Source organism: Mangifera indica, chromosome 2, assembly GCF_011075055.1.
Source record: "Mangifera indica cultivar Alphonso chromosome 2, CATAS_Mindica_2.1, whole genome shotgun sequence".
Taxonomy (NCBI): Eukaryota; Viridiplantae; Streptophyta; class Magnoliopsida; order Sapindales; family Anacardiaceae; genus Mangifera; species Mangifera indica.
Window position 1 is genome coordinate 23220531 of NC_058138.1, and position 23536 is coordinate 23244066.

The following is a 23536-nucleotide window of genomic DNA, read 5'->3' on the forward strand; positions in this document are numbered from 1 at the left end:
GGAAACGGTAAAATTTTAAAGTTTTAATATTTTAAATAGTAAATGACGATTTTGCCCCTGTCCCTAACTGAAAAAATGGACGGCAGTTTAGTCATAGGTGGAAAAACTGGATTTTTATCTGGCATGGGTAACATTTTGAAAACGCATCAAAAGTTGGGTGGGAAATAGTCCTTCTCCCTTTGAATCAGTATATCTAATTTCTTTAATCTTTAAATTAGCATTTGTTTAATGGGAATTATGTTAACCTAGGAGGAAGCATGTGATGACCATTTGTGGTGGTGACTCTTTTTAGTATATAGTCTTTGTATAATGGATGGTAAACCCAGGTAATTTAGGTTAAAATATTATTTTATTTAAATATCTTTAAATATAATTATTATTAAATATTTTTGATATTAATTAAAAATAAAGTTATTTTTATTTTAAAAAATAAATAAAATTATAATTATAATAAAATTATAATTATTTTGATAACATTTCTATACTAAAATAAAAATAAAAATTAATATAATAATGTTAATAAATGAGAGAAATTTGTGCCGACGTGGAAGCATAGATGGTCCCACCTAATACCCTGTCATCTTGCCTTGTTGGATCATATTTTCGCAGAATAATATTTATTTTTTTAATTAATTAAATTATTACTAAAATTCCCTCCCAACAGAGCGGACTAGCTAGAATACGCGGGGTGCGCGTAATGAATCTACGCATCATCCGCCTTGATACGAGCTCGCCAGACCCGAGACAATCAATGACGACGACAGAAGACGACGACGACGAGGGATTCGGGGAATTCACGTTCGCGCCAATCACCGTCCATTCAAATCCCAAAAACCAACGGTTCCTATCTTCAAGATAAAATTGATGACGATTAGGGCGATTTTCTTACACCCACTTCGTTCTCCCGCTGGGAAACGCTCCCTGTCAAATCACTGGATCCGATTCATTTGTCCGTCTATCGCCGAGCTGATAGTTTGATAAATGATGTGGCGCAGCCTGACTTGGTCCCGAGTCGGAATCGGGTTCAGTGGGAGAAAACCAAGGGCGCGTTGCCGTTATCGTTGTTTGGAGAGGAAGAGAAGGAGGATGAATCAAGTGAGCCGGGTTTGTTATTTAATGGTGCAACCCAGTTGAAAAAAACTGAGAAAAAGGTGGGATCGGAGTTAAATATGAGCGATCTGATTTCGAATTTATATGCTGGGAGCGAGCCGAGCAAGGTGGTAAGTGGTACGGGTTTGAATTTGGACTCAAATGGATTGGGTTTGAAGAGAAGTGCATCGAATTTGGATTCAAACTGTTCGGGTTTAAAATTGGAAAATTGGGATTCTTATGGGTTGAAATCGGAATCAAAGGGGTTGGATTTGAAGAGAAGTGTGTCGAATTTCGAAATAAACGGGTCGAGTTTAAAATTGGAGGATTGGGGTTCTTATGGGTTGAATTTGGATTCAAAAGGGTCGGACTTGAAGGGAAGTGTATCAAATTTGGGTTTGAATGGAATGGATTCGAAGATTAATTTGGATTCAAATGGATTTAATCCAGTTTTAGACGAGGATGATGATGGGTGCGAATTTAAGGCTGTAGAGACTAAATTACCAAACGGAGATTTTAATTTTAAGGTAATTATGTATAATTGTTGATAAAATCGTGGAAATGGAAAGAAAATTTAGAAAAAAAATTATTATATTAGATGGGTGTTAATCTTGCAAAAAACATGAATTTGCCATGTTGAAGTTAAAAACTTGTAGAACATGCAACAGATTATGCAAATATTGCTCTGAAAATTAAACATAAAAGTCGTAATTCACTTTAAACTTTGTAATGTGATAAAGTGATTTTTTTTTTTTTTTTGCTCATAAAAAAAGAAAACTTTTCAAGATTATGACTTTTTATTATCTGAGTTAATTAAATTGTTAAATTGCTGTTTTATGGCCAACTTTTTGAACCAGAGTCAACACAAGGTGAAACCTTAAAATGTACCAATGCCAAATGTTGATGGACTTAATTCAAGTTGGAATGTGTGTGGCTCAAACTTAAATGGGTTAAGTTCAAGCCTTAATGGAGTAAATAAGGATGCAAATGGATTTCGTTCAAGTTTAGTTGACAAAAGTGAGGATTTTGAAGATGATGATGACTGGGAGTTTAAGGATGCAAAACCAGAACCATGGTCTGGTGATAGGAATATTAATGTAAATCTATTTCTCTTGATTTGATCTGATTTTTCATTGGTTTTTTAAATTGATTATGTTTGAGTTTGGAATCTTCATTTTTGTTTTGTTGGGATTTTTGTAGTTTGAATATAGATTTTTTGCTTAAGGCTAACACGAGGAATATTCTTGTTGAAGTCATGAACAGTGAAATAGAAATTTTGAATATAGCTTACTGAATGCTATATTGTAGTAATTTGTCTTTTATGGATTGTAACAGTATGAGTATTTTAGAGATTTCTGAATTATGACAGTTGAAAGAATCTTTATATGGAAGTTTGGGAATAATTAACTGTCTTTATCTACAATTGGTACTGCCTAGTACTTAATTTTGCATTCAAGTGTTGTGTACTTGGAGAGGGAGTTTGTTTAAAAGTTTAAGCTATATTTGTTATTTTGCATTGATTTTATGTTTTATATTTCTAGGCATCATTAAATATATACATATATGACTTCTGATTTTATTTTCATTTGGTTTGTAAGAGACTGACATCCTTTCATTTGAAGGGCAACAACAAAGGGACTGGGAATTCTGAGGGAGCTCAGCAGGCATTTGTCTTTGAAAATGGGGCACAGGTTCCTACTGGTTTGTTTGCTTCATCAAATGGGATGACTCTAAAATCTGGTGAATTGGACTTTGGTTTTGATTTCAGCAAAAGTTCTCTGACATCAGTTGGTATTAATTGTTTGTTCACAAACAGTGAGCAGAAGAATGATAGTGGGGTGCAGGTTCCTACCAATTTATTTGCTGCATCAAATGGCATCTCTCAAAAAACTGGTCAATTTGACTTTGGTTTTGGTTTCAGCAAAAGTTCTGTGGCACCAGATGGTATTTCCAGTTCATTGTCAAAAAGCTAGCAGAAGAATGATAATGAAAATGGACTAGATTCTACATCTGTTATTGGCAATGTTGAGAAAGGAGAAACCTTCTGGGAATTCAAGGATGCTTTTTCAGAAACTGGATCAAATGATACGGTAATGAATTACTTAGACTTCCTTTTAAATGTAATTAACTATGATCTAGATTTTGGACAATGTACTTAGTGAAAGCTTCCTCATATTTGTAACATGAGTCAAAGTGAGCTCCAATTTTGTCCTGCTTTAGAGACAGCATTTTCTTTGTCACGTTGATATTCAGGTTTAACTCATTTGTTTGGCTGTGTGTGTTTCTTAAAACTCTGTGACTGGATCTTTGGCAATTCAATTGTTTGTGCTTAGGAGCCAACATAGAGGAAATTTACATTAATGGAAATCTGTATTCTATCTAAATTTCATCTTACTTTCAAATTGGTCAACCTGTATCTTTTGGCAAGTTTGAGTGTCATGAACAAGTTAAAAGTTTGCATGTGCATGCTTTTATTTAATAAGAATTTTCTCATGTTCTAATCTGGTTTTTACTTACTCAGGGAAAAGACACTAAGTCACAGCGCTATAGGGGAGGCTTACCTCTGTCCATTTTTGGGGATGGTGAACTAGAGAATGATGACTCCTCAGTTCATCAAGATGTTTCTAATTACAATCTTGCTTCCTCCAGGACAGATGACATTAAGAAGAGTCAGGGGTTGAGTGTATCTATCAGTGATCTCATAACAAGTTTGTACAATCAAGCTGAGCGGAAAGCTCCTGTTAACCATTCACAAAAGCCAAGTGAAAATGGTCTTGATTCTTTAATTAAAGCTGTGGATTCTAATTTAGTAGATGGTGATGGTGATTTGGATGATGATTCCTGGGAATTTAAAGATGCTGTTTCCAGGACAGTAGATGAACAGATCTCAGTTCCTGGTCTTGAAGATCCACATGTGAAACACTCTACCAAGGTGTAGCCAAAAAAATTGATTGAGCAGAAAGATTATGCTGATTTTTATTCCAAACTAGAGGATGAATTATGGTTTGTTGCACAGTGCCATCTTGACAATCTAAAGGTTGTAAGATTTGTTCGAAAGCACAAAGTACTGCTGCTCTTAGTGGTGAAGATGGTAAGCTAGAAGCCACTGACAAGGAAATATCCTGTTTATGAGTATTTTCGTTGGCGTTCTATTTATTGGCCATTAACTTCTTTTCTTGTTATGATAGTTTTTAATAGTGCAACCAAATATTATCAATATCTGTTAAAGAAAATATGAAATTTGTTAGTCTTCGTTTTACTCTCTGTATCTTTGGGAGTCTTTTGAGAAATTCAGGATGGAAATTTTTATGCAATAATTTTTTTTTCTTGCATAGTTAAAAGAATGGTAGTAAAAGAATGATATTGACATAACTAAAAATTTGACAAAATTCATGGTGCTTCCTCATTCATGATGATACTGTAGAAATTGATCACTGTTTTCTATAATTGCTTCTGAGAAAACTACACTTGGTAATCTTTTCTTGTCTCGGCTGTTACAGGATCTGTATAATGAATTGCACCAAGATGGTATTATTTCCATGGTTCACTCAGAGAATCAACCATTGACCAATATTCACCTTAATGAATTCATTGAAGTTCTCCAGGAACCGAAGTTCCATGTGCTTGAGGCAGAATATCAATTATCAATGAGGCTGCTACTCGTAAGTGTCTTTTTCTTTTATTTTATGATGAAGAACCATGATTTTATTTAATGGATACTACATGTTCCTATCTTTTAAAGAATGAAAACTAGAAGTATTATGATCATATACATGTCTTCTTTTTATTTTAGAATTGGTTGTATAAGTTATATTGCAAAGTAGGGGATTCGGTTTTTTGCCATTTGAATCATATACTTTGCTTAAATAGGCAGAGAAAGATTGGAGGTCGGCAATTGAACTCCTAAAACATGTGGCATCAACATCAAAGGTTCTAAAGTTGGGATCGTGGGAGGAGCAGTCTTCTTTTTTTTTCCACTTGGTTCAAAATGGTGTCTGTTTGTGCGCAAGAGCTGAGACATGGTGCCTTGGTTTGGAAAGAGTCTTTAGAAAAGAATGTCTCCAGTCAATTATTTTTTGACCCTCGAGGTGCTGATTATTTAACGATATTAGTAGTTGTTTCTTGAATATATAATTTTTCTATGGTGGTGTGGTTAATGTTATATTATGGGTAAGTACCTGCAAGCAGTAGATACTTGCACTTGGAGAGATTTACAGGGTTGTTGAAGTTCTCGGATCCTCAGCCAAAATTTTGCAAGCCATTCATGCTATTAAGTTCTACAAATCCCACTAACATGTTCACTCTTCTAAGCGAGTGTTTTACCTTACGGTCAAGTTCAGGACTTGAAGAGGCTGTCAGAAGTATTTCTGATCCAACAGGTTTTGAGTATAATGTAACTCCCAAGGAATTACTAGAATCCATCAAGTATATTCATGATCTTGATGCACTTGCACTTCATAACCATGTTTTCTCTGGACAAGAGCCTACCTATCGGCTAACTCTCCTAAGTTCTGGAGCAGTGCCAGGTAACAATTCATAATATCCCAACTTGATTGAAATCACAGCCATGTTTTTGAATTCTGTGTCCCAATCTTCCAAGTTTCTATTTGATTGCATGTATCAGATATGAAAATGGTGGTATGGAATGGTGAGCACTATTTCCTACCTCTTGCAAACTTGTGGGCAAGTCTTGAAACAACTAATCCTCCAAACTTACTGCGCCTGCATGTTCGCTAATAAGGATACCAGTGGAAGTTGAAAATTTCTATTGAGAAATTCTGCAGCCTAAGTTGTCAGTTGAATCCCAGTCGGATAATAAAGCTTCTGGGGCATCAATTGCAGATAAAGGGACTGTGTCTGGTAGAAAAAGCTGCAGTTCAAGTTTCTGGGAACCCAGCGAACACAGTGCCCGATTGATCAAACAAATTTTCAGATTCCATATTGCATTACTTAAAATTGATTGCCATTCTTTTAGTGGAAGCTGTAGCATAGCAATTCAGTGTAGAAAAAAGTTGTATTACTTATTTATTTATATGTGATTGGGTGGATCAAGAGAAGAAACACCCATAAAGGAAGGGGAAAAAAATAGAAATTTTGTGAAAAAAACAGATGAGAATATCATTCTAACTTCTTTGTAATGGTGACTGGTGAGTTACAGAGTCATATCTCATAAAATAATAATAATAAGTTGGTTGATTTTTGGTTGTCAAAATGTTCGTTGTACAATATCTGGATTCTTGTTGCCACTCACTTCTCCATGTTCTGTGTTCAAATTCAAGTTTTCTCCTGCATTGTTATGGCTTTTTGACTTGTCACAATCTCCCTGGCTTTATCTAATTGTTACATCACGTGCATAAAAATCAAGCCTATGTTATGCTTAAAACGTGTTTACCATAGTTAAAACTGGTGAAGAGTATAGAATTGCAAGGTTAGAAAAAATGTGTAGATTTTGGATTTTAATGAATTTATTTTAAAATTTTATTAGAAGTTTAAAATTTTATTTAATGTGCTAATGTTATCAATCCTTTCATCATGTCAGTATTCAGTTTGGATATTTTTAAAATATAGTAAAAAATATTTTAAAAATAAATTTATAAATTATCTTAACTTTGCAACATGAATGAAAAATTATCCATTCTGAATAAAATAAAAAAATTAATAAGAAAAAAATTAAAAAAAACTAGTCTATTTTTACTATATTATGAGTATTTTTTTAGTTGACTATAACCCTTGTAGTTTGAGAATTATGTATACTCTCCACAATGAATTAGAGTTGTGAGCAAATTAGTTATTTGTATGTGATTCGTGATTACAATTGTATGGAACCAAGTTCGAATTGAAGTTTAATGTTGTTCAATTTCATTTGAGTTGAATATAATATCAATAAAATTTTAAAAATTTAAAATCTTAAATTTATATACCTAAAATTTTTTCTCTAATTTATACAATTGATAAATAAATATGTCATGGAGTTTAACCGCAATTTTGCAGCCTGTGAGGGGTTGAAGGGAAGATTAAGTTGTGCTAGTTTCGAAACATTGGGATCTTTATAAGTTTTACTAAAAGCCAGTGAAGGTAATGGAATTTTGACCCTTCGTGGGAGCCCGTCGTTAGCAAGACGGCGGATATGCGAAGCTAAGCAGAGAAAGGAAGGGTTTTTTGGAGGCTTATACATTCACTTTTATCTTCTTCTTCGTCGCTCGTTTCTCGTAAGACAGTGGAAAAATGTTAGACATTAATTTGTTCAGAGAAGAGAAAGGTTTCAACCCTGAGATTATACGCGAGTCGCAACGGCGTCGCTTCGCCACTGTTGAACTAGTCGACGAGATTATTAGACTCAAAAAAAAATGGCGCCAGCGTAATTATTTTATTATCTACTTGTAGTTTGATTTTTCTTTTGTTTTGCTTTTTGCCTTTGTTTATTTATTTGCTTGTTCTGTGTAGGTCAATTTGATCTAGAGAATATCCGGAAAGAGATCAACAAGATCAATAAGGAAATAGCTAAGCTCAAAATTGTGAGTTTTTTTTCTATTTTGATGTCGTTATCGTTAATGTTTTATGTTCTGTTTGGTAGCTAAGAAATCATCGGCAGAATTGAGAATATAAGAGCTACTAAAGCAGCTAGAAATGGAAAAGATATGAACATTGTATTGAGCAAAAAAAAATTAGCAGAAGAACTAAACAAAAATGGAACTTTTTTTTTTTTTTAAATTCTTTATTTCTATTTAAAAAAATCTGGCATTATTGAGTGGTCCATATTTTTGAAACTTGGACAATTTTTTTTTTTAATGCGTTTAGTTGTTGATTCTCTGCCATGGTAGTAGGCGTTGGATCAAGAGTTTATGAACTGAAATTGAGTTTGTTGAGCATGTAATGTGGTGGCCTTCAGATTGGTCTACATACAATTAGATTGTTGAAATTTGTGCCAACAAACACAGCCTAATTGAAATTCTTAGAACACTTAACTATTTTATTTGGACGCTGAAGCAGAATGTTCAATATGTGCTTGCTGACGTGAATATAGTCAACATAAATATATCCATGAGTGTTTGTTATGTAGCTATTTTGCATTGTGAATGCATTTTTACAATTTGAACATGTGCGGATTTCTTGTATGAATGTCTTCTGTATGGGGTATAAAGGCAACCTAATGTTGTGTAAATTATTTGCTTAGAGTTGAACACTTTATTATTATTATTACTATTATGTTTCAAAATTCTTGGTGTTCATTATGAAACTGAATTCTGTAATTGTCCTGGTTAAAGTCGAAAGATGATGCAATTGAGATGATTGCAAAGTCAGAGGAGGTCAAGCGAGCAACTGCAGACAAAGAAGTTGAAGTTCGTGAGGCATGGGTTGTATTGAAATCAAAGTTGGAAATAGTAGGAAACCTGTGCATGATTCAGTATGAGTCTAAATAGCATGGAAATGGAAACACGAAAATGCCGGAAATGTATTTTCTTAAAAATATAGGAAACTGAAATGTGGGAAAATGTGTAAATATAAAAAATATATGAGCTTTTTATAAATACCAAATTTTTATAAAAACAATCGAGGCTATCATTAGGGATGGCAATTTGGGCCCGACTTTAGGGGCCCCGACCCTCCCCGACCCTAACGGGGAGGGGATTCCCCGATAAAAACGGGGAAAGGGGCGGGGATGGGGACAAAAAAAATCCTCGTAATCGGGGACGGGTCGGGGACGGGGATACATGTGTCCCCGCCCCGCCCCGCCCCTCCCGATCCCGATCCCCTCCCCACCCCCTAAATCTAATATATTAATATAATAATTTCTAAACTATTAAATTTTAGAAATTTTTACATTATGATTTATTAAAACTATAACTTTAATTTTATTAATTTTTGAATTATCAATTATTAGTTTTTACTAATTTCTAAACTATTAATTTAATATATTAAAAAAAACCTAGAATTTCATTATCATAAAATGTAAATGCACCAAATTAATTTTATTTCAACTTCAAAACTTAGTTAGTCAATCTACTAGGTTTTACACACAAAAAATAATAAATTATAAATTTAATAAAATCAATTGAAATGAATGAAAAATGTTAAATTTAATATTATTATAAAATTACCCTAAATCACATACATGAAGAGCTACTAATGAAGAGATTGATTATTGCATATTGTTAGATTTTATGAAAACTTTATATTTGAACTAAAATAACAAAGAATATTTTATAGCTCTTGTAGCAAGTGAAATTTTGGAAAAATATGATTTATTTTATTTATTGAAATATATAAAAGAATTAAAATTTATATTTATGGGTATGGGGAGGGGATTTTTCCCCGCGGGGACGGGGCGGGGATGGGGAGGGGATTTTTCCCCACGGGGACGGGGCGGGGCGGGGCGGGGATGGGGAGGGGATTTTTCCCCGCGGGGACGGGGAGGGGATGGGAAGGGGATTTTCCTTCGCGGGGAGGGAACGGGGATTATTTTTTATCCCCGCAACGGGGACGGGGCGGGGACGGGGATTGATATCCCCTACGGGGACGGGGACGGGGATTGATATCCCCTCCCCGCCCCTCCCCACTGCCATCCCTAGCTATCATGTTGACACCCAGGATCAAATACAATCCCTCCATATTCAAAACAAGTACAGGACTGCTGGTAGCTAAACATCCATCTTTACAGTCACTTAGTTTTTGCCTTGACATTATGGCAAAAATATTACTAAATCCATCTTCGCAGTCACTTGATTTTTGTCTTTGGTCTCGCCCTCATGAACAATCAATGGTCTGATAACTTCACAAAACACAGCTGAATACAATAAGATACATGCAAATGAACACAGTTATTCATTTTTAAAAAGTTTCCATTTGAGTGATATATAGAAAGTTTGAAAAAAAAAAAACATGCGTACGATATACACACATCTTTGTACCTGAAAAATGAACAGCACAACACTGTATGTTATCAATAAAGTTGACGGCAGAGAGGAACTGATGAATAGCCGATTACCGATGACGATGACGAACTGAAGAAAAGCTGACTGTCAAGACGATGAAGAACTGAAGAGAAGCCGACTGTCGATGACATTGAAGAGCTAACGAGCAGTCAACGGCGGAGAGGAATACTTCAGTTCAGACCAAAATGAACAATAGTGTCAATATAGACGACAACAGAGAGGAAGTCACAAATAGTCGACTACCAATGACGATGATGAACTGACGAATAGCTGACGGCGGAGAGGAGATAAACAGTCGATGACCATGAGGAGAGGAAATGGAGAGCAGGTTTTGCAAATTTCCATTATATCAATTTTTCAGTCGAAGAAACGAGTTTCAAAATCTGAAATGCGTTTCCTTTTTTTCTTAAATTGTTGAAACGCCGCTGAAACGTTTTGTACAAGTTTTGGGGTGTTTCAGAAACGGAAACGTCTCAGAAATGCCGAAACTCCTCCCTCCCTGCGTTCCTGTGCTTCCTTGGTACCAGTCAGTGATGATGAGGTATGTGACTTGTCTGAGTTAGAGTACATATATGTTGCACAATGCTGTAGGTGATGAAGTGGGAATGATTTGTGTAGGCAGATAATGCTGTGATTAGAACATGTGGAGAGAAAAGAATGGAGCCAAAACTGAAGAATCACGTTGAGCTTCTCGGAATTGCAGATTTGAAGAAAGGTATTAAAATTTTTAATTTGTATTCAGGCTTTATTATTTATTTGTTTTCTCTTATTGGAGATGAGACGTATAACTTTTTGTTTATGATATGTAGTCCTTGGTATGATGAATAAATCTATGATTGGGTGATTTTATAATTCCATTTCACTATCTTTTCTGGTTCTATTATGCTTTGATGATGTTCCAAAAAATTTGTATTATTATTAATTCTTTTTACTTTGCTCAAGCATTTGCATGTTTTGGTTATTTGAGTTTGTATGAGCCAAGATCCTCCATTCGGAGCCATAGTAAGTTGTCCAATTTTGTTACTTGAACTTGACCATTGATTTTTTTTTTTTGGTCATTTTTGTTGTGTGTATTGACTTCATATGCATCACTACCTAGTAGCAGATTATCTAGTTCTTTTCCAACGTGTAAAGCAATTCTATTCACTTTTCATCATTTTTTTTTTTCTACTTCCATCCGTTGTAGTATATTGTGTACTGATCTTTTGCCTTGAAATAGGTGCTGATGTTGCTGGGGGTCGAGGTTTCTACTTGAAAGGAGATGGTGTACGGCTAAATCTAGCGTTGATAAATTTTGGTCTTAATTTCTTGGAGAAAAGAGGATATACATCATTATAAACTGCATTCTTCATGAGAAAAGACATTATGGCCAGGTGTGCTCAGTGAGCACAATTTGATGAAGAACTTTACAAGGTTGTGTTAATACATATTACCTTCTCTTAATTTTTTCTACTAGCTGATTAAAAGAGCTAGTTGTTGTTATAAAGTTGGATTCCTTTCACAGACACTATGTGTCTTTCAATCAGATAAATATAAATGCTGAACTAAAACTGCTTTTCCTTTTGGAATTTCTTGACTAAAATTTGAGCATGACTTATAGTTGATGTTGATAGTTTACTGGTGAGGGAGATGATAAGTACCTTATTGCGATGTATGAACAGCCTCTTTGTGCTTATCATATAGATGACTGGATCCATCCTTCTGAGCTACCTCTAAGGTAATAATCTTTTGAAGCCATTGTCCCTCTTGCTACAAAGGAGTTCTTGTTTGTGTTTGCTTATGGACATTACAATTTCTTAATCAGATATGCTGGATACCCGTTGTGCTTCCATAAAGAAGCTGCTTCATATGGATGAGATACTCTTGGAATTTTCCGAGTTCATCAGTTTGAGAAAGTGGAACAATTCTGCATCACCAGTCCAAATGGAAATGACTCATGGGAAATGCACGAGGAAATGATCAAAAACTCTGAAGATTTTTACAAAATGGTATAATGACTTTCTTTCTTTTTCTTTCAGCATGATTATGCAATTGCACTTATATCTCTCTATTATTCATCTCTTTACTTACGGTTAATTATTTTGCTATCTTTTTTATATCTCTGTCCAGTAAATCTGTAGGGAATCTGTTGGATAAACAGGCCAACCATATGTGACATGTCAATTTTTGGATTTCTGGCTTTGTTTTTTACCCTTGAGAAACAAAATTCAAATTTCATATTTGCATGTGTTTCTGTCAAGGAGACAATCATTGTCTGATTCCTATATCGATCTATTTTACTAGCAAAGTGTGGATCAACAATCTAATAATTCATGAGGAAAAGTTTGGCTCTAATTGAATTTTATTTACATGCAGTTAAACATCCCGTATCAAATTGTGGCCATTGTCTTTGGTCCTCTGAATGATGCACCTGTGAAGAAGTATGATTTGGAAGGATGGTTTCCTGCATCGCAAACCTATAGAGAGTTGGTATCATGTTCAAACTGTACAGATTATCAATCGAGAAGATTGGAGATTCGACATGGTCAGAAAAAAGGTATGTTCTGTTTACTTGTTCCTATTTAGTGCAGGCAAAGCCAAATGATGTGTAGTTTGCTGCCCTTATACACTTTCCTTGAAACAACGAATCATTTAATATTATCTCTGTGGAATTCTTACAAACTCACGATTGTGCTTTTGTAACTATGAAATATTGCAGAGCAATGAACAGACGAAGCAATATGTGCACTTGTTGAACTCTACACTCATTGCAACAGAGAGTACCATTTGCTGTACCCTTGAGAACTACCAGAAGGAAGATGGTGTTGAAGTACTGGAAGCCTTACAGCCATTAATGGGTGGCAAGACCTTCCTGCCTTTCAAAACAAAACTAGTTGCTGAAGCCAAAAGTAAGAAATCTAAGGCTTAGTCATATCTTCTACGAACATTTTGGAAGACAAATGCAGATTGACTGAGATGTTAAGGATCTGCAAAATCTTATCATTATTAGTGGAAACAGGAAGAACTGATTCAAATTTTATTATTATTATTAATACAAGAAGCTTGAAACTGAAAATTACACTAACACAAGTAGATTCTAGGTCTAATACAGGAATCAATTAAAATTACACAACTTGTAAGATAGAACATACAGTTTGTACGATAGTTAGAAGCAAGAGTATTATTGCCGCAACAGTTGCTGCACCTCTCCATGGATTGTTGAAATACACTCTTTTCAAAGTTCCTATTTTCAAATTTACTTTGACTCTGTTCCATGGGTTGTCGTAGTGCCTTTTTAGCTGGGCGCATACGTGATAGTATGACGGTCTTTGAAGTACATTAAGTTTGTTAAACATATTTGCCACTAAAACATTATCCCCCAGTTTATTGGAAATAATTTCTCTTTCAACAAGCAAATCCACGTCCTCTTTAGTGTTGATAAGATAGGCCATCAGTTCAACATAATTACAAACTTGAGTATCCTCTGGGTAAAGACACTGCTCCAAAGCAATAATGTTTTCGAATAGACGTTGGGTCCCCTCATCTACTAGCAGCTGTGGCATCTGCAATTCATGGACTTCAAAAAATGGGATCAGCTGCTTTCGTTTGTCAAATTTTATATCGAATAAACTATGTTCTTCTCCAATATGAATTTTCTTAAACTTTACACCTGACTCATGTAGCTTCACTGCACAAGGTAAATCATGAATCCATTTGTTGTCTGACACTGTTTCTGTTCAGAGCTTTTGAGTAGACTGATTCTTTTCCAATCTGTGAAATGTTTAACTTCGAGGGATAAAGCAGTTAACTCCACACATGTAAATGCCGAAAAGAAGCAACAGGAAAGCTGCTTGAAGGTAAAAGGCATGTCAATGGAAGTGAAAGCTAACATGTATATTTTCTCAAGGACAAAGTATGGAAGTTGATTTTCAAATAACTGCAAGTTTGTGCATAGTGAAATTGTAACTAGTGATATGTCACTTCTAACATCAAGTTGCTCCCTTATGAAGATTTCTATGATGAAGATAGAATCATACAGGATCATCATTACAAACTCAATACTCTGAAGTCTAAATGCTTCTGCGTAACAAGCACGGATGGTTTTTTCATAGTCCTTGATAAAACTTAGAATCTCATTTATTTCCTCTCTCGTTATTCGTTGAAGAAAACTTTTCATATATAGTTTCTTCTTCTCTTCCATGTCAGCTAATTCTGGTTTGCATGGTGAAAAGGACCAATAGAAATTAATTTAGGAGTGCAGCCTTTTTCATTTCCTCTACGAAGCGTTCTAGGTACCCTTGCCCTTGGATCGCTTATTTTAAAGTATAAACTTTGAATTATTATTTTAAATCGCTTATTAATTTCTAATCTCTTCTTGTCCTCATTGCTCAAAATTTCAAGTTTGTTGACTCGATATTGATTATATCTATCTTATTTGTGAATTTTTGCGCATATGGTTTTGAAAGTATATAAATTGAAATCTGTGGAAAAGTTAGGGGATAACATTTTAGTATTGATATACAAGCACTCATAGCTTTCACTACAAATTCACCTCATGAAACTTAAATATTTTTTAGAATTTGGGCCAATAATATTGATAGAATACCTGCTATGGTCTGCCTATAAATCATCTCATACTTAAGAATATTTATTATCAAATCTAGCTAGTTACCTGAATTATACATGGGTTACATTACTACTTTTCTTCTCATTGAGACACTCAATTTTTTGGTTCTTATTTTTTTGTTTTACAATACTTGTTCACTTTCACCTTTAGTATGCAACCACTCTATCATGATAATGAGCATTATGCCCGTCATCATTAATAAGTTTGTATTTTCAAACTTTCCTTAACCCAAGTATGCATCCTGTTGGAAAGTTCATATTTTGTAATCTTTATTGCTTTAAAATGGAAGTTGGTACATTTTCTAGGCATGATTTTCTTTCCATTACTATTCTTTCTTCTTTTTTTTTTTTTTTTATATCTTGCCAAAAAAATTATTAAATCATACATTTGGAGTTCGTTCACCATACAAATTGATTAGCTACAGTTATTTTGTAGTTTGTTAAAATATATTAATCTTAGTTCAAAATATTAATCTTATTAAAAATAAATCAATTACAGTATATTGTTGAATTGAACAATCATTACTCAGTATAATCTGTTTTCACCAACTATTGAAAAAATAAATATATTTTCCTTAATAATAATTTAAAAAAAAAAAAAACTATAGGGACACTGTAAGTTTATGAAGAAAATATCATATTGCATCTTCTAAACAGAATTTGAAAATTGTTTTTTCACAATTTTATTTTCAAAGTAAAAATATTACCTTTATTTAATAAACTATATTTAAGACATATTTCATTGATAATCAGGTGACATCTTTTCAAATACAAGTAATCCACCCATATCAATTATATAAACATTTTTAATCCATTTTATTTTTCATTATCAATTTTATTTTAGAAAATAATTGAAAAAAATAAGAGGATACTTCCTTATTGATATTATTAGATATATAAAGTTATATTATGTAAATACTAATCAGTAACATATTATTGATTCGAATAATTAGATGGAGAACTATGAGCTAATCGATTTGATAAAATTGAATAGCAGGGCTTGACCTCCTCCTATAATATGTCTTTGTCAATCTCAAATTTTAAAACCTTTATTTTCAATAGCTATTTTCTAATCTTTTATTTTTCTCATTGCTCAAAATTTTGAGTTTATTGACTCCATATTGAATCGAACTATCTTATTTATAAGTTGCCACAAAAAATAAAAAAAATTATGCTTACAGTTAAGGAATGCAATAAAAAGCACACCCTTGCTGACTAAATAACCTTGCTAAAAAGTTGACTGCATTGTTTAAATTAAGAAAAATTATTGAAAAGACAAACAAATCTCTCAAGCTAAATAACATTATATCTCCAAAATTTTATTAAATAATTTCCTTTTTCTCTCATTTTAGAATTACTTCATTAGATGTTATAAATTTATTTATACATATAATAATACTAGTGGATATAAAGTGTGAAGGAAAACTTCATGAAAAGAACATGAGCTTCAATTCAAGCCTTTTATATCCTGTCAAGCACAGCTAAGGACTCTTTTATAATACTATGTTAGGCCAATATTTAAAAGAGTTCGACTATATAAACCTATAATGAATACCAAAATATTAGTTGGGGTTTATGATAGCTTTTTTATGATACCAAGATGAAGCCTTCGTGGCTTATTTTCCTCCAAGTTATACATCTTTAATATAAAGCAAACTAAAGAATTTTTGAAGTTGCTTGCAATTACAACCTCGGTTCCTGTGCCTGCTTCCGTGGCAATCTTCTCAGCTTTCACAACTCTTGTGGTGAATTAGGGAGAGTGTCTAGCCTCTCAAAAGCTAGGAAATTCATTGAGCAATTTCGGTCACAAACAATTGCAAGTGTGAGTATTATTGTTTTCTTATTTGTGTACAGGAAAGAGAATTGTTATTCTTGTAAAAACAACTAACATGCAACATATATTGCAAACTATCATCTCTGTTTTTGTTTCTCAATTACTTGGTTTAATATGGTTGAGAATTGGAACAATGTTGGGTTCCTAACAATGACCAGTGATACTACCCATCCCAAAAGTAACCTCAAATTTCCCATCACAAGTGATGTGTAATCCTATGTGGTGGTGACATGAAACTAAATGGGTCAGGTGGTGAATGATACGGCAACGTCATATAGGATGACACATCATTTGGGATGTGAATTTTGGGATATTATTTGGGGTGTATATAATTACTCAAGTTGATACTAACTCTTTAAGAAAATCCAAATAATAAGAATTCAAATTTAAGTTAAATATAGAAATTTATATACAAAGAGTTAAGCATGAATGTTCCAACAAAAAATTTGGATGCATAAAAGGTTGAGGAGGGTAAATGCAATAAGTTCCAATTTAAATCCCTATCTAACATAACTCCAAATCAGATGAGAAAATATTCAAGAAGGTCAATGCTTTATAAGTTGTAAATGTTCAAGAAGGTCACATAAAATAACATATGAGAAAATATTTTCTATTATATCATGTCTCTGTATAAGGAAATTTAGGAGAATAAGTTGTAAAGTAAAATGCACTGAGATTATGTTTTATATTGAGAAGATGACATGCTAGAATGATTTTTTTTCTTTCCATTGTCTCTTGAGGGTCAAGGATGATGACACAGGGATATGTGGTTAAGATTATAACCATCAGACAACCATATCAACAAGACCTGGGTTTCCAACTTTTCTAAACTAAAGCAATTTGGTTTGCAGGGAGCTTAATTTAATCATCTAATCCATCTGGATCTAGTATTAACCCTAAATAGAACAACTCTATTTGAAATAGCTAAAAAGGACAGGGCAAAAGACATCTTTTTACTAGGACATGAAGAAATAGATATTTCATAATTAAAGTAAGGAAATATTTACCTAGAAGGCTTAAGCTGATAAGTAAAATGTCTAACAGAAGTATGTAAGCTTTGACATGCCCCTTCCTGTGTGCCACACTTGGTTAACTTGGCTCTAATATAATGCAAATAACAGCTTGACATAAAAAGGTTAAACTTATAGGTAAAGGCCTAATGGCAGTGGTTAAACTTTGACAGGATATTCATGCACAAGTATAGCCTATTAAAACACATGGTTGTTCATAGTTAAGCGTCATGGTCTTGGAATAAGGCTTGTTAAACTGGGCTATGACTATATTGACGTTGCAGTGTAGTGGAAATTTATTAAAATATTTTTAGTGAACCACATGGTAACAGGTGATAAGCACTATGAATCATCTTACCATCAAGTCATTCAATGGCACTTTGACCTTTGAGAGCATGATTTCACATTTATTTGCTCATCGAAGATCAATCTACAAGAAATAACAACATTAGTCAAGAAGAGGAAAATTAACCACAAATTCAAGTTCATTTAGAATTAAATTTTTAGAGAACAAGATATAAAAGAGAAGCCAATAAAATAGCAATTCATGTCCTATGATATAAGAGATGACTTGCTTTCCTCAATAGTTGCATGATCACCCAAATAATGAAATCTATAATATTATTACTTTTTTTGCAATTAGAAAATTTAGGCAATCTAATTTTATGAAAAATCATTATTCTTGAGCTGAAACTGCTCAACACGATGTATAAAAGAGAATTCATACGCTAAGATGCCTTGAACATGATGTTCAAAAAAGTTTGCTTTAGATGATCTCTAAGAAAATATCTTGACAGCAAATATTTCAAGGCAAAAAGTTGAATATTAAAGCAGACAACTTCCAAAAAAAGAAACAAACTTAATTATGTATCATATATAAGCTGAGGTTTAAAAATAATTACCAGTTGCACTTTATCAAATTTAGGACCTCGTGCACTATGGGTACTTGGTTCTCCACAATTTGGATTTGCAACTGTAGCCGAGAAAAGATTCTCAAGTTCTGACAAGTAAATCTCTGAAGCCTTAGATCAAGAGGTAAGCAACTATTAATTCATAAAATTTTAGGTATAGTAATAGTTTAGTTCATCAAATAATAAAAGTTTTCTTTAGCAAATAGAACACACTTGGAAGTTTCACCAGACTTTATTGCTTCAGCCCATATACTCCCAGAAACAACTCTTGTTAACTTCAACCAATGCAAAGGTTTCAATTTCTTCGTTTGTTGATTCCTTGAATTGACAGTACATGACAATCAACCCTTTGTATTAGCAGGAGAAATCAGCGGTGGTGGAGGAACTGGTGTGGGAAGCAAGATAAATCTTTGATGCCCCCTTACCAAAAGGAATGGGTGGAGGGGGAGCAGGGTGGATTGGAGGAGGATTTGAGGACAAAATGGCAGTAGGTGGGGGTGGTGGGGGAATTGGATTTGAAACTGTGGAATTTGTAGGCTGTCCGTAACATTAAAGAGGAGGTAGGGGTGGAGGTGGAGGATGTCCAACTCTAATGGCAGAGTTCTCCTTTAAAGGCGGCACAAGAAGAGGAGGGGCAGGGGGTAGGGTTCCAACTTCAGTGTCTGATTTATCCTTCATTGGTAGCATAGGAGGAGGTGGTGTGGGTAACGGTCAGATTGGAGAAGTTCTAGCACCAATGTTTAAATTTTCCTTCAATGGCGGCATAGCAGGAGGTGATAGGACTTGGGGTGGAGGTGTTACAATTTCAATGTTTGATTTTTCATTCAAAGGTGGCTTGGGAGGAAGAGGTGGGGGTGAAACAGTTTCAGTTCTGATGTCAGATTTCTCCCTCACAGGTGGCACAAGAGGAGAGGGAGGGCGTGAGGGTGAAAGAGGTCTAACTCCAATTTCTAATTTCCCCTTCAAAGCTAGTGTGGGAGGAGGTGCAGGTGAGGTAGTCAATGATGAAGCAACTGCAAGGGCTAGAAGGGAAGAAGTAGAAATTAAAGTTTTTGGAGTTCTACTAGAGAGTGTAGTTTTAAGAAGTGGTGTTGGAGGAGGAGGAGGTAAGAATGAAGATTTGGGAAGGGTTGATGAAACACTCGCAACAGGTGAAAGGAAGATAGTAGTATACATTGAAGGTGGTTAAGGTGGTGATGGAGGAACAGCTTTCAAGGCACTAGAAGTTGAAGAAGGTTGAATTGGAATAAGAGGTGGAGGAGTTGGTGGTGGAAAAACACTGTTGACATCCATAGTTTGAGGTCTAAATGGGACAGTCAGTTCTTAAGCTAGTGTTGTGTCTGAGACACTAACAAATGTTATCATCTCATGAGTGACCTTTACTTTGTCATCATGCTTCAAAGGTTTACTTTTTGAAGCCTCGGATCCACCGTTATGTCTTGACCCCATTGTTGATGAATCTTGCAATAAAGATTCTAGTGTCTGTTGGAAGAAATCATATTGACCAGGTGGTTGAATGGAATTCCCAAAATCTTGGGGTTCTTCCTCTTTATTCTCATTTGTAAATCGAAGATACTAGTGGTGAGGACACAAAATAAGACATCGGATCCAAGGATATTGAGCCCTCAGTGCTATCTAGCAAAACTGTGCTTGAATTAGTGTCTGACTTTTCTTGGAGACTATTTGATGCAGTTAAGCGTTGGAGCACATTATATGCAAAATCATTTGTGTGATGGGAAAATGCTTCAACTGGAAGGCCCTTCTCTTCAAAGCAAGAAATATCAAGATTGACAATTGAAGCAGCATCATCCATGTCTAAGAAAAGAATCTTCATACAAAAAGTACACTTACATTAGAACAAAAGCACCAACCAATAGTTATGCCAAACAAATGTGGCTAAGATATGTACCTCTGCTCTGAATCCCTTTAGGAATAATTCTTTAGCATCCCACAATATTCAAGATTGGGTCAAATATTAGGAGCAATTTAAAAAAATAATAGTAATGATGATGATGATGAAAATATAATATAGAGAGAAAAAAAAAAGTTTGTCCTTAAACGAAAAAAATATATTATTGCAAAAAAAATCATAAAAAGTAAAATGTCCCAGCAAATTTTAGAGACCTAACCTTGTGCACAACTGGTCTTGATAAACCTATCTAGTACCTCTTAGGTCACCAAGCAGCACGCATAAACAAAAGCAGGCTTAGGTAAACCATCAACATGAAATCAAGACTAATACAGAAGAGATTTCCAAAACTAAACTAACCCACAAGATAATCCTATTTCACAGTCGAATAGAAAAGGTAAGGCTGGATGCTTTCAGTGGCCATTTTAGGAGAATAGTTCCATCGATATAGCCTGTAGAAACATTTGCTTGATGGTAGACAGTTTTGACTTCAATGAATAACTATGCCATATCAACTACCCACACCTTCTCTTACATTAATATTAACAACTTGGTCCTCATCAAATTTAACAACAAATCTGAAGTATTATTTTGTTGGAGAAAATGTACAAAAAGACAAGAATAAAAAGTTGAAAGAATAATAAATAAATGATTATGGATTTTTTTTAAGGCAGGTACGTAAGATTTATGAGAAGTATACCCAATAACAAAAAGCATACGGGGTAGGTTCCTTTCCAAACATGAAAGTCTTTCCATCGGTATCAAACATTGAAACTCCACCTCATTTATTCTAGTAATGCATACAAATCAAACTCTAAAGGACAATCATTACATGCAATCCTGCAAATTGTTCATGAGAAGTCCAATCTGAATAAGAATAACTAGAAATGACTATGCATTCATGCCCTTGAAAGACATCCTACAACTGGCTCACCTCCCTGAGGCAGTTTAAACGTTTGGTGCTTTGAGGGTCATTTAATGTCCAGATTCTAATTATTCATCTATATCATTTCCTATCCATGCGTGTTTATAATGCTCATTACACACACGACCTTAAACTAAGAATTAATAACATGGGTCAAGACAAAATCTTTTTCATAGTCTAATGAGATGAGAACTCTTCAAGGAAACAAAACTTGAATTTATAAAAAGAAGGGTGTATAGAGTTACCTGCTTAGAAGCCCACAGAGTTTCGCTTCCTTTCATTGTTGCATATAAGACTTTGGTACTTCGATCATCAACATGAAAAGGATCCTGTCCATATATTCGAAATATTGGACTGCAACCACCCTCTCCATCAAAATTAGGAATAAATCTGAGAATGACCCAATCCAAGGTGAGAGCTCTATCCAAAGGAGGCCATTCTGAGTCTATACTCCTCCATGAGATGTACTGCAAATACCTCAGTTAAGAAGGAATTGGATTCACTGCTGAGAGCATATGCAAAAGCTCACGAGGAGCCTGCTTATAAATCATGTCTAAAGTCTTTGTTCTCTGCAGTACTGCTTCCTATAAATCAAGAGTGCAGCCAGCATGAAAGCCAAAACTGGCCAACCACCGTGCTCACAATGCATTATCAACACATTTTGCCGCCCAAGTGAGAGCAAACTTTTGGTAGATCTCAGAAAATGGTGGATGATCTCCAGTGTGAGCAATGGCCAACCCTCATAATGCTGGGAGTAGTCCATTATGATTATATCACAGTCAGCAAAGACCTCAGCGATAAGACTTTTGGTCTTTTCTTCACGGAAATTGAACATTAAGAGCTGAGCATCTGGAAAGTGTTCTCATGGTTGATCAACTATTCCTGCTACATACCCTTTGTAATTTTCTTCTTCCCGGGCATTATCAGTAAAGCAGCTGTTGAAAACTAAATTCGCACAAAATGATAACTCATTAATCACCAATGTACATTTCATTTTCAAGTTTCAAATGAAAGAAATCATGTTGGCAATTATCTCTTAGTTTAGTTCTTTTTTTTTAAAGTACACATAAAAGTTATTATTATTCTTTCATTATAACAGACTATTATACAATATCAAAGAAGATTAATCAGCAAGATACGTAAGTAGACTAGAAATTCTTGAATGAATTAAAAAAAATCAGATAAAAAGGATGACAAAGCCTAATCTGACCAGCTCCAAATAAAATCACAACTTCTACTAACATTATAAATACTTTTTTCTCTCTCTCAAAACTGAAATTTCATAAACTACATTCCCTTCATTTTGCATGTACAAGGAACACAACATTTCGACCACCCATGTGATTTCTTTTTAACAATAACCAACTGATATTGACTATTATGTCTTTTAAGTTCTGGAAGTTTTAATTGTATTAATCTAATCGCTTGAAATCTCTTTCTAGGTAAATCAATATAACAGCAACACATACTGAAATTCGACAAAGTTACATTTCCATGCATTCAATAACTTTTGTCATTCTCAGTATCTTATTGTATGATCAGAAAACTGTTCTCTGTTCCAGCCACATTTTACACATTTTTTTTTCAATTAACTATTCAAAATTCTGTTTCTTAAAATAATCCCAAAAGAACATGCTTTGTTTCTTTATTTCTACGAAATTAAATAGAATTCACAAATCCAATCACTTCAACTAAATTCAACTAATTGGACTTCTTTAATCTCCCTTCTCCACTAATTTCAAAAACCGAAATTCGAAAATCGAAATTAGACTATGATCAACCAATTGCAAATAATAGACCAAAAAACTTTTTATCCATTACAAATCACAGAAAAGTCTTCATTTGCCAGCACATGATACTCAACATCCAATTCAACAACTCTAACATCAGATTAATTTCTTCTTTATAAAGCAATAATGCCAATTCATACAGAACGTAATGCGATGAAATTAATATTGAACGATATTCAAATGAAAACCAAACACTGTTTCCTTAGTTTCACAAAGTCAATAAAGCCGCATTTGGCGGCAAAAAAATCAGCTCAAAAGATTTCAGACACACACATACAGGGAAAAAAAAAAAACTGTAATCTAATATCTTCAACTCATTTCGATTTCAATAATAATTTAGATAAACAATCACAATTCACCAAACGCAGCACAAATAATCAAATAAAAAAAAATGAAATAAAGAAAAAGAACAAACCGTAAATTCGCTTGGAGATCTCTAGCAGTCCATCAGGAGGTTTCCGGTAGAAGAATTGTGGTGAAATCTGGCGAGGAAGCGCTTTTAGTTTCGAGACGCTGAAGCAGAAGCAAAA

General features: G+C 34.2%; 3 protein-coding genes and 2 pseudogenes across 4 annotated transcripts; 4 read left to right on the top strand and 1 right to left on the bottom strand.

The window, feature by feature from the left end:
- The first annotated feature begins 657 nt into the window (after positions 1–657).
- LOC123208274 lies at positions 658–6301 on the top strand. 2 transcript variants are annotated; one of them, XM_044625654.1, is made up of 7 exons: positions 658–875; positions 989–1616; positions 2712–3179; positions 3611–4180; positions 4590–4751; positions 4960–5615; positions 5714–6301. In XM_044625654.1, exons 1-3 carry the CDS (start codon positions 865–867, stop codon positions 3060–3062), a joined length of 990 nt encoding a protein of 329 aa, XP_044481589.1. In that variant the 5' UTR covers positions 658–864; the 3' UTR covers positions 3063–3179; positions 3611–4180; positions 4590–4751; positions 4960–5615; positions 5714–6301. The 2 variants fall into 2 exon arrangements, with proteins under 2 accessions (XP_044481589.1, XP_044481590.1); XM_044625655.1 differs by having other exon boundaries at positions 3611–4126.
- LOC123208726 lies at positions 3450–6006 on the top strand. Its single transcript, XM_044626243.1, has 8 exons — positions 3450–3512; positions 3611–4021; positions 4106–4180; positions 4590–4751; positions 4960–5119; positions 5265–5615; positions 5714–5817; positions 5932–6006. The coding sequence occupies exons 1-8, from the start codon at positions 3450–3452 to the stop codon at positions 6004–6006; spliced, it is 1401 nt and encodes a 466-aa protein (XP_044482178.1).
- An 827-nt stretch (positions 6302–7128) lies between the features above and the next one.
- Positions 7129–13215, top strand: LOC123208276 (annotated as a pseudogene).
- A 2974-nt stretch (positions 13216–16189) lies between these two features.
- LOC123208275 lies at positions 16190–23536 on the bottom strand (annotated as a pseudogene).
- Positions 18975–19571, top strand: LOC123208727 (uncharacterized PE-PGRS family protein PE_PGRS54-like). Its single transcript, XM_044626244.1, has one exon. The coding sequence runs from the start codon at positions 18975–18977 to the stop codon at positions 19569–19571; it is 597 nt and encodes a 198-aa protein (XP_044482179.1).

Coding starts and splice junctions, on each gene's coding strand:
- LOC123208726 (XM_044626243.1), top strand. CDS start 3,450: ATGGAAATCTGTATTCTATCTAAATTTCATCTTACTTTCAAATTGGTC. Junction 5,616..5,713: donor AAGTTCTGGAGCAGTGCCAG/GTAACAATTCAT, acceptor TGCATGTATCAG/ATATGAAAATGGTGGTATGG. Junction 5,818..5,931: donor CAAACTTACTGCGCCTGCAT/GTTCGCTAATAA, acceptor CATCAATTGCAG/ATAAAGGGACTGTGTCTGGT.
- LOC123208727 (XM_044626244.1), top strand. CDS start 18,975: ATGGCAGAGTTCTCCTTTAAAGGCGGCACAAGAAGAGGAGGGGCAGGG.
- LOC123208274 (XM_044625654.1), top strand. Junction 1,617..2,711: donor ACGGAGATTTTAATTTTAAG/GTAATTATGTAT, acceptor TTTCATTTGAAG/GGCAACAACAAAGGGACTGG.